Here is an 11,442-nt window from a genome sequence, read left to right as displayed (position 1 = left end):
TAAAAACTCTTTTGAGATAGTCTTTCCTCGTGGGAAGATTAGGGGATGGTAGGAGGTCGTCTTTAGTGATTCTTCCAGCTTTAAATTTATATGGTTCTTACCTTAGAGTTTAAAGATTTGGATGTTAGGATAGGTTTTCTTTTAACTGTCTTGCAAGGGCATGTTCTATTAGAATTACTGATATGTTCAGAATATTTTTTCTGAATATCTAAGTAATATTCGTTTATCATTTTTCTGTGGGCTCTTTAGCTTTTTGGAGAGCCAGCAAAGCTAATGGGTTGAGACCAAGAGATTGAGCTTTACTTGCTGACCTCAGAGCGGTCCTTCAAAGTCAGTGGACTCTTTCTCTTGCGCGCCCCCTTTCTCCAAGAGGTAAACAAACGACTGCGAAACCGAAGGCTGGCACAAATCCCTGTCTGTTTCTGGAGAAACCACTCAGAGCGCATGCTCTTCCGGTGATGGGTCTGTAGCGCCATTTTCATATGGAAGGGACTGCTCTCTAATTAGGCACACCGGTAGGACACCCTGCTTTAAAGTTGTTCGAGCTGTACGAGAAGCCTCACAGAAACAAGTCAAGGGCTTCTTTGAGATGAGCCACTCTCTGCAGCGCTTCAGCTAAGACTGTGTAAAGATATTCTTTTGTGATAATTTTCCCCGTGGACAAGTGGCCCTCTTCCCTCTCCCCTATTCCCTCCCCTGCCCCCCGGCCGGCCTCGCTCCTCCGCCCCGCCCCCCTCCAGGACCAGAGCCACATAAAGGTTAGGTATTTGTGATGATTTTGCGCCCACAGCGGCGACCCAAATGAGAGGACGTGGGGAACCGGCTGGGAACCTTTTACCCAGTGAGAACAAAGCACAAGTTAATTCAGAGTCCAATATGTGTAGAGGAAACCAGTAGGTGTTCTTCTGAGCTAGGAGGTAGGGCTTCTTTTTTTTAGTAAAGATAGAGGTCTGTCAGTGGTGAGGATGGGGGTTGGTTGAAAGATTAGCTATAGGTAAGGTGGGGCACGGAGTTGTGAGAGCTTTAAGAGTGTGTGTGTGTGTGTGTGTGTGTGTGTCCACGCGCGCATGCAAGAGTTTAGAAGAACAAGGGTGAGTGGGGAGAGAGAGGTAGAGAATGAGAGAGACAGACGAAAAATCTGGAATAGGAAGAAGACTAAGTGCGTGCAGAAAACGGAGGGGCGCGGGCTCATTCTTGCCTGCGAAGCCGCTTCAGTGCCCTCCGGGACCACTCCCAACTCCACCGTTTCATTCATAACTTTCTGGTCTGGAGGCCCCGCCCGGCTCCTCAGGGCCCGGGACCGCGTTTCCTGTACAGCAATTGGTGGACGACAACAAAGCCTTAGCAACCGGCTCTTAGTGATCCGCGGGGCGCTTGGTAACTGGGGCGCGGTGCGGGCGCGGAGAAAGGAGCGGCGCTGTCCCTTTAAGGGATGGCCGCGGAGCCGTGAAAGTGGAGGGGCTGAAGGAGGGCGGGGAAGAAGGTCTGGGGGCGGACCCAGGGGCAGGAGGAGGAGGAAGAGTTGCTGCTGAAAGAAGGTGGCGAAGGAGGAGCCGGAGCAGCTGCTGCCAGCCGGCGGGCACCAGAGTCCTGCCCGCTGCCGCACGAGTAGCCACGGGCGCGAGCGGGGCCAGAAGTCTCCTCCTCCATGATCCCTTTGGGAGCCGGGGGAAGACTTTGCCCGGCCGTGAGAGCTGGTCTGCGTTTCCCAGGCGCGGCGGCGGCGGCGGAGCAGCGGCAGCAGCCGGGTCCGAAGCGGAGTGGCCACAGACCGGGGCGTGTGCGCCCCGCTCGGAGGGTGCTCGGGTTCCCCACGGAATGTCCCCGGGGCGCCCTGCGCGCTGACCCCCCAGCCGCCTCCGCCCTCGGCGCCTGCTGCCTCTCTCGGGCGGGCTTGGTGTTCGGGACAGCAAGCTTCCCGGCTCCTGGGCAGTGGGGAAGCCCCCGGGGGCGGGTGACCTCAGCTGGCCAGGACCCAGCCCTCCCCCGTGCGTATCTCGCTTAAGATGGCAGCGGAGTCAGGGGAACTAATCGGGGCTTGCGAGTTCATGAAAGGTGAGGAGCAGCCGCCCCGCATCCTCCAACCCTCCGTCGCCCCCAACTCTTTTCACTTCTCGCCCCAACGTCCCAACCACTGTCTCCGGCTTCTTCCTGGGCCCCCAGCGTATTGCGGTCGCTGCGCGGGCTCTCGTCCCCTCTCGGTGCTATCCTCTCCCCGAGGACCCCCTGCTTCCGGCTTCTCTGTCTTTCTTGCGTCCCTCGTTCCCTCTGCAGCGCGCTCGGAAGGCCTCCCCGCCCGATAATGGGACGGCGCCGGCCTCTCCCGGGCTCCTGCATGCAGCGGCTCGTGCGGATCCTTTCGGTTGCCTTTATCCTTCTACTGCTGGACTCGGTTTTCGGGACATCTCCAGACACAAACCCCGTCTCTCCTCCCTTCCTCTTCTTGAAGTCTCCGGAGCTGCAGGGGAGAGGCTCGCCTCTGGCCTCTCCCTTCCCCTTCCGCAGCTGCTGAGGTCTGGACATTTCTGAACCAAACTTGCATCTCCAGTGCTACGGGTACCCTCAGCTTCTACCTGCTCCCGCTGGCCTGAACAAGGGGGATATGGGAGCTCTGCCCACCGCTGAGTTCTCAGTCGGGCCCTCTTCTCGCTTCTCTAACTGGTATGCTCTTGGATCTCTGTCGCTTTGTGGGAGAGATCAGGGCTCTGCAAGAATTCCATGTGTTAATGGGGTCTTTAAATAATGGGTGGCGGTTGTTATTTTGATCTTGTTGCATTAGCAACCCCCCCTGCCCCCAGCTTCCCTACTTCTCATATGTTTTCTCCTGTCTTTTAAACTTGTCTTTCAGATCGGTTATATTTTGCTACTTTAAGGAATAGACCAAAAAGCACAGTAAATACCCACTATTTCTCCATCGATGAGGAGCTGGTCTATGAAAAGTAAGTTTCTTTCTTTCTTTCTTTTTTTCTTTTTTTTCTCAACCATTTAGTGTGTTGGCTCTTTGGTGAGGAAATGCAGTGCACCTTTATGGCAGTTTTATTCACCTTCCCCCTGTGGTGCAAGCAACAAATCCAATTTCTTTAGGCTCAGATGCTTGGGGAGAGGTGCAGGGAAAGTTAACATAATTTGAACCTATCGTCACCTCATTTCTTTTAGACCTCTATCTATATTAGTTCTTCCTACCACCGCAATAAACTGCAACCGTAGATTCCTAACACTCCCCAGAGCAGGACCAGGGAGACGCACCCTCTGTCCTTGCCAGATTCTGTAGCAGGCCTGTGAATCAGTTCATGGAGTATTTATTGGAGCACCTACAGAGTACAGGGCAGTGTGTGTACTGAGTTTATCTGTGTGGTAAATTATTGAGTTATTTTATTTGGGTGCCCCAAGCTTCACAGTATTATTATTTTTGCCTTTGAGGAAGTGGTATAGGAGTGCTAATTTACATTCTTTGTTTACTCTGCCTCTGTGGGATTAGGATTTGAGAGTGTAAGATACAAGTAGGGAACTGTTTTCTGTGAAAGACCATTGATCTACAGGAAAAAGATATCGTATAGTATAGTAAAAACTTAAAGAGAGATAAATCTCTACTTAATAAAAGCAACATATAATAAGGAATAAGAAGGCTGAGTTGACATAATTATGTCCTTTTATTAAAAGAGCTAGTGTTTCAGAGTTGTCCAGCATATTCTAACAAACATTTAATTTTACTTCCTTGTTTTCTTAACCAAACGTGCAATTAAATGAACATAGTTAAATGAACCATAGTTACTTAGTAAGCTTCCTAGGACTTGTCATGTTAAGAGGGATTTTGGCAGTTCTGCCAAAGGATTTGTGGGTACCACCAGGTATTGGAAGAGTGAGAGTATTCTCAGACTTCAAGAGCATATCTTTTATTTGAGGGAAAACATTCTTTAATTTCACTTAATCATAGGGATTCTTGAAACTGATGTCTTCGGGACATTTCTCTCAGTGGTGCTGGGAGCAGGATGCTCCTTGAATGGCTGAAGTGAAAGTGGGAATGAAAGAGCCCTTTGCTGCGGCTCCTGAATGCCCAGAGTTGCTGGGCAAAGAGCTCTAAATCCCTGGTGTCAGATTACAGCTCTGCTCCTCGATAGCATGGAGTACTGCACTGCCTGCTCTCTGACCTCTGGTACCTGGATGATGTCACTGCCAGCAGTGTTTATGGAGTGTTCATTCTATTGTTGGGAATGTGCATTGTTGTCGCCCTCTTTTTCTGGGTGTAGGGTTTGGGGACCTCTCATGAGTCCGAGGGTAGGGACTGTGTATATGCCATTATGTTTAATTCTTCAGTGATGTGCCAGAAGTTAATATGTCACTGAACAAGCTCCAGGCCTTGAGGTCTAAGTTGCTTCTCTTGGGATTGCTAGATGGTAGATCTAGCAGAAAATTACATTTAGTCAACTAAACACAGTCAGTACTCAGTGGTTTTTTGATTCTACTATTAATATATGAGGAAAATTTTTTGTGTGATTTTAATGTTAGTATTTTAGGATAGGGCTACAAACCACATTCTTCTTATATTGATTCTACTGTATTTCTGGTGTCCTGTAAAGAAAGACTTGCTGGAGAGACCATCCAATTTATATTGTGAGTTTTGATGTCATTCAAAACTATGATGAGGACTCCAGTCTGGGCAGAGTGTGTATGTCTTTTTATTTGAGGTGCCTAACTACTATGCCACAGTAGTGGCTATGGTTCTGATCACCCACACCTCCATTTTTTTGTCACCTCAACATATTTCACAGGGCTAGAGGATGTAGTGAATACACGGATGATGGATGCATATGTTACCTTCAAGGAGCTCCAAACCTGCAGGGAGAAAGACAGGACTGCAGTGAGACGGCGAGAAAAGATGACTGCCATAGAGTAACATAACCCCTGTGCTGGGGGGAATTCATGGGCATTGGGGAGCACTTCTGGTTGAGGGGTTCAGAAAAGGCTTCATGAAGGAGTTAAGACTGGCTTGAAGGATGGACAGAGATATGAGATGAGAGATCCCAAAAGTGGGAACAGTGAGGATGAGGAGGGAGGCTCTGGCGTGTGTTCAGGGAATAGTAAGACCTCTGATTTGCCTGGTGTGTGTACAGGTTCAAGTGGGGCTGTGTGATAGGAAGCTGAAAGGTCAGCTGGGCAGATTGAATGCAGCATGGTATGCCATGGGACTCTCTTGAGGATCTGGGGGCAGTCCAGGGTATGACTGGACCTATGCTAACTGCAAATAATGGCAAACATTTATTGAGCATTTAAATGCATGCCAGATGCTATTCTAGGTGCCCCATAACTATTAATTTATTTTATGTTCACAACAGTTTTGAGGCAGCTACTATTACCATCCTTAGTGTGCAAACGATGAGAGTAAGGTACAGAGAGGTTAGGTAACTTGCCCAAGGTCACAGAAGTAAGAAGTAGCAGACCTGGAATTTAAAACCAAGCCCTCTGGTTCCAGAGTACATATATCCTCTCTAAAAAAATTAATATGATGCTATCATCACTTAAGATGGATTAGAGAGGAGGTAGAGCCCACCTAGAAAAATTCTGAAATGTTCAGTGGGGAGAAATAAGTGTCTAGATTAGGACTGGTGGCAATGGTGGTGGGAAGAAGGGCTCTGAACCCATGTGACTTGGGAACACATCAGGTGGGTGGGTTGGTGGGGTGCTGAGGAAAAAGAGGGGTCAAAGAAGTCTTTAAGACAGCCTGGGTCATGGTGAACCTGCTGGGACCATTGACTGAAATAAGAAGTAGGGCAGAAGAATTGGCTTTAGTGGGGAGATCAGGCATTCCGTGTTGGTCAGGTTGGAATTAAGGAATTTAAGGGATGTGCACGTCAGTGTTGGATATCACATAAATTTGAAGTCCTTAAATTTGGGAATTTTCCACAAAGAGATGATAAAGCCTTGAGAATGATGTGATTTCTGGGAAGAAAGAAAAAATATCAAGGCCTGTATTTCATAGGCATGACCAGGATGAGAGGAGCAAGGGAAAGAGGTGGAAATAAGCAGCCAAAGAGGTGGACAAATGCCGAAGGAGAGAGAAGAAAGGGGAGAGGGACAGAAGTGGTGCAATCCATCTCTTCAGCTCCACTTCAGGGAGGTATTGAATGAGAGAGACTGTAAAGCCCCTGAAGGATGAGTAATATCTGGGTTCTTCTATGGAAGACGGCTTATGGTGAGGAAAACCTTGACTATCATATCAGATTGTACATGTCTCTAAGGAAAGGGGAATATTAGTATGCATAATCACACAGGGCCTTGTACAGCCCTGTATCTGTGTAGTTATTTGCTGAATGTATAAGTGAAATACTGCCTTTCTGACTAAATTATCACCCTGGAAATGCAACTATTATTTTTGAATCAGGAAGTAGACTCTTTAAATATTAGGCTGTGGGCATTCTGGACACAGCTGTGTTTTGTGCAGATGTTTATTTAGCTATGGAGAGACATTAGTGCATTATGATTGAAATGGCAACCTTCTGAGAAGCTGGTGGAGAAAATTTAACAAAGTGGCCTTATGAGGTCAGGCTGTTTATTAGAAATGAAAGTATGAATTTTCTCCTTGATTTTTTTTTTTTTTTTTTTTGCGGTACGCGGGCGTCTCACTCTTGTGGCCTCTCCCGTTGCGGAGCACAGGCTCCGGACGCGCAGGTTCAGCGGCCGTGGCTCACGGGCCTAGCTACTCCGCGGCATGTGGGTTCTTCCCGGACCGGGGCACGAACCTGTGTCCCCTGCATCAGCAGGCGGACTCCCAACCACTGCGCCACCGGGGAAGCCCTCTCCTTGATTTTTAAACAGAATTTATCACATTGATATAAAGGCCTGAGCAGTTTTAGTAAAATGTGGTTGATAATAAACATACATTTGTCCTTGGTTTATGATTTCACAGATCAGAATTAACATCAGCGTATAGACTAACACACTCGTGGGAAAAAAGTAGCCCCATAAAAAGGGAGCCTTTCAAAGATTTGTCTGTATGTGATTAAGCTGCAAATAATGTACAACCCTCCAGAAAGGCTAGTTCTTTGGTTTTGGAATTGGGCCGTGTAATCTAAAGAGAGGCTTACTTTTTATAACTTGGCTCAAATTTTTTTTGGCTCAAAAGTTAGCAAAATCAAATATTTTAATTATTATAACCTTTGTGTGCCCCTCTTAATGGTGATGGGTGTAGGGTTGGATGTTTATGCATAGAAAGCCAGTTTGCTATAAAGGAGAGTGTAGAGGTCTTGTCCATTTTCATTTCTTCTCTCCTTGTGTTTGCAAAGGAAAGGTATTGAAAATGCAGGAGAGAACCCTTCATGGTCATACTCTGGGGACTGAATATTAAGCAGTTTCTGAAACGATTCAAAGGATTTCACCAAGTGTTTTAGCATGGAAGAATGAGCAGCCTCTAATGAGGACTAATTAGCTAACTTGAAGATTTAAATACTTTAAAATGTTCAATTTTCATTTAAACTTTATTAAAGCAGCCTGATATTAATACAACCGGGAATTTTTGGATAAGTAATTTATAGAAGAATGATTTCTTTTATGTAGCCTGTAGCATAGGTGTGAGTTGAAATGTGAGCCTAGGACATCTTTGAGAGAAATACAGAAAAACTTCTCTTGCCCGGAAATACTTGTGGGAATGGATATTTAGGTTAGATAGAGGTAGGAAGAAACACTTTTGGTTTTTCAGTTTTTATTTTAAATTTAATGTGTAACAAGTAGGTTTATTTAACGGACAGCTGAATGCCATCTAAGCACATATATACGTACACAGATATGTGATCTTATAAGAGCCTTAGGGCCATCATTTGGTACCTTAGCTTTCATTATAAATTGCAATGATATAGACAGATATTTATAGTCCTGTGACAGGCGATGTTCTATATCCTTTATACACATTAACTCAATCTTCAGAGCAACCCTAGGAGTTAGGTGCTATTATTATCACCACTTTATAGATAAGGAAACTGAGGCCCAGAGAGGGTTATGTAGAGCTTAAGGTCATTGAGCTAGTAAATTTGCCCTGAAGTCTTGCTCTTATGCTTCCAGCAAGTTCCCAGTTGTCCTGAGCCTGGTTGGGGGGAGGGTGCAGAACAGCTTTGCCCCTCCCTGGCTCACGTGGCCCTTCTAACTTGGGTGCTGATGGCTTTGGCAGTAAATGTGCTGCTGACGTTGTGTGCACAAATTTGTGTGCAGGCTGTATCTGGGAATGTGTGATAGTAATTAAAATGTTTTTCCACGGCTCCACTTTTGTGGGTGTAATTTTGCTTTTTCTCCTTTCAGTGGACTGCCCCGCCTAAAAAGGAGAGAGAAAGTAAATTGAGTTAATTATCATTATATATTAATAGGAGAGATGAGAACAAAAGCCCAGTTTTTATAAGCCTGTGAAAACTTTTTGCAGGCTGTCTGGTGAAATGTTCTTGCTGCTTAACCTGGTGTAACATAAGATGTAATGATTTCTGTATAGAATTCTCCTAAAAACTTGGAAAACTCTTTAGCTTTTAAAAGATGGTATAGGTTTCTACTTTCTTCCCCTGTTCTCCTTCCTCCCATCCTAACCTTGCAGAAATAACCCAGTATTGTTCAGGGCCACTTTTTCCACTCTCTGTTTTGAACGCATGAGTTTTAGGCGTGTGCTTGTGTATGTGTACACCTGTGCACATAAACAGGAGTACTATGCTGTGTACGTGATGAGGAAATAGACATATCTGTATACATTCACTGGTCAGTTCTTAATTCTGTGACCCACTGGAGTCAACTGTTACTTTCAGGATATTGATTTATTAAATAGGTGCTGTTTTGACCTCCTAGGCATTCACAGTGGGTAGTCAGTCTCTGCTCTTCATAAGGACAAATTGTTACTCGGTTCTTTCAGTTTGCTTGAGATAAGCCTGGTGAAAATGCAAAATTTAACGGAGGTGCTGAGGACTCGGTTAAAACTGACAGGGCTAGTCTTAAAAGGGCAGCCTGAGAGAGGGATCCGAATAGACTGTACGAGAGTCCAATGAGGAGCTGTCTGCCGTCCAAGTTCTTTGTCAGCCAAGTCACCACAGGGCAGCTTCATTATTGTGTTTGAAGTAGATCCCTAAGACATCAGATGTTCTCATTTGTAAGTTCATAAACACATTCCAAAGCTGAAATTAAATGACCTTTACTTAGCCACAGCTTAATACACCTTCGTGCTTAAAAAACAAAGAAAAAGAAAAAAAGACTCGACACATTTTTATGGGAAGTGAAAAAAGCAAAATTTAAAAGAAAGTTGTAAGCGGTTGGAAATAGAGAAAACTTAACATTTAGATGGGATAGATTTTGGTGCAGAGCACTGTGCTAATGCTTTGGGGATACACAGATACATAAAGAAGGAAGTGGAAACAATACATTGCAAGGCAATATATGACAAAAGCTGTAAATGTACATATTAGAAATCTAAGAAAGGAAGAGATATAAAGGCTATGATATTTGAACTAGCTTTTGAAGGGTGTGTAAGAGCAAAAGAGTAAATTTTATGATCTCCGTGAGGACAAGTACTGCCTATTTTTGCTCACCACTGTATCCCTATACCCAGCACAGTGCCTGGCATAGAGATGGTGTACAAGAAATTTTAGCTGAATGAATGAGTGAGTGAAGAAGGAGGAAAGAAAGAAAGATTTCAGTGTTGGGGAATAGCAAGATTCTGTCAGGTGAGGCAAAATACTTGCAGTGCAGAGAGGTCACAGGGGAGGCTGGAAACATGGTTGGGGACTGGCCTATGGAAAGCTGTTTGGATCTCACTTCTGCTGGTTTATGAATGACAGGGAGACGGAGCAGAGCTCTGCTTAGGACAGATACTCCCATGGCTGGGAGGTGGGGTGTCTGTTGTCTGTGGCCAGGCTGGTTTATGGTTGTAGCAATGGGAACAGAAAGGCCCGGTGGGGGAGAGGCTAGAGAGGATGGAGTGACTGTATTTGGGACTGACCAGATGAGGGGGTGGGGGAATTGAAGGTTAAGTTCAAGGTTTCTGACTTGGGTGATTGGGAGAAAGGGACACCTTAAAGTAGGCCATGTCTGTAAATCAGATGGAAGAGCTGCCTTTTTTGTTGCCTTGTTTTATTTTGGGGATGGCGAAGAGAAGTAAAAAAGGGGGGTCTATAATGAAAGTGGTCTATAAAGGGGGTCTATAATGAAAGTGGACGAGGAGTCTTTGTGTTTTGTGATCTTTCAGCAGAAAATAGACAATGTCTGCTCTGGATATTTAGATATTTACTTGTTTAAAATCTGGGGAGGTGGGTGGGACAGCTGATCTCAAGTTCCTTTCTGGCTCACTGATTTGAGTTGGGCTTAAGCGTGGAATTCATTGTTTCTTTAAAAAACTTTTTTACATTTAAAAAGTTGGTTTTGGGCTTCCCTGGTGGCGCAGTGGTTGAGAGTCCGCCTGCCGATGCAGGGGACACGGGTTCGTGCCCCGGTCCGGGAAGATCCCACATGCCGCGGAGCGGCTAGGCCTGTGAGCCATGGCTGCTGGGCCTGCGCGTCCGGAGCCTGTGCCCCGCAAAGGGAGAGGCCACAACAGTGAGAGGCCCGCATACCACAAAGAAAAAAAAAAAAAAGTTGGTTTTGTTAATCACCTAAATATTTCCAGGACCACCAAAGAATCAGATGTTGAATGAGAACCATCAAATATATTGCCGTATTTATTAAAGGATGTAACAGTCCTGGTCCTCGACAACTTGGAAACATCTGATAAAGGATCACGATTACTTGTGATTGATAGAGAATTCCTTTATGGAAAATAGTTTGTGTGAACTAGAGTTTTTGAATAAAATGTTTCATTTATTAATTTATTAGTTTAATATTTTGGTCTTAAAGATGGTCACGTCCTATTGACAAATTAAAGAATTTGCTAGTTTGGACTTCTTCTTTTCTTATAAAATTTAATTTTCTTTTGAGAACCGGAAAAGATGGTTTATTTCAGATTTGCTCTCCTTGATGGATATACTCTTGTAATGCATTTATCTTGTCTGAGAATGTGGCATTTCACTGGGGCAGCTTCTACAAAGAGTTAGAAAATCACATCTTAAAATATCAAAGCAGTTTTGTAATTTATGGAAACCTTCCTAAAATGAATGTACATTTTTGCCTTGTTAAAGAATTTACTGATTATGATTTGCTTTTTTTTCTGTAATACTCAGACTCTATTATTATGAATACATTGGTTGTATAGTTTCACTGTAATTCAGGGATAGTTTTAGGAGCTCCTAAGGAATAAAGGGATCTCTGCTTATGTAGCAGATGGTGCCTGCTTGCTAAATGTCTTTTGTCTTTTAGTGGTTTTAATTTATTCAGTCAGTTTTTGATGATGACTACCATGAGTACTTTCTAGGTGTTGCATACTGTTGGGTTAGCTTTTGACATTATTATCAATGTACCAGCTGCCAATAGCTGCCTTCTGCCTATGATCTG

General features: G+C 44.9%; 1 protein-coding gene across 3 annotated transcripts in view; it reads left to right on the top strand.

The window, feature by feature from the left end:
- The first annotated feature begins 1,534 nt into the window (after positions 1 to 1,534).
- CDC14A (cell division cycle 14A) overlaps positions 1,535 to 11,442 on the top strand; it is a 184,284-nt gene continuing 174,376 nt past the window's right edge. For all 3 annotated transcript variants that reach the window (XM_060302138.2, XM_030868810.3, XM_060302133.2), the window contains exons 1-2: positions 1,535 to 2,055; positions 2,849 to 2,939. In XM_060302138.2, the coding sequence (XP_060158121.1) occupies positions 2,007 to 2,055; positions 2,849 to 2,939 (140 nt within the window). In that variant the 5' untranslated portion in view covers positions 1,535 to 2,006. The remainder of the gene's footprint in view (positions 2,056 to 2,848; positions 2,940 to 11,442) is intronic.

This window comes from Globicephala melas, chromosome 1, assembly GCF_963455315.2.
Source record: "Globicephala melas chromosome 1, mGloMel1.2, whole genome shotgun sequence".
Lineage (NCBI taxonomy): Eukaryota > Metazoa > Chordata > Mammalia > Artiodactyla > Delphinidae > Globicephala > Globicephala melas.
This window is presented reverse-complemented; position numbering and strand designations above follow the sequence as displayed.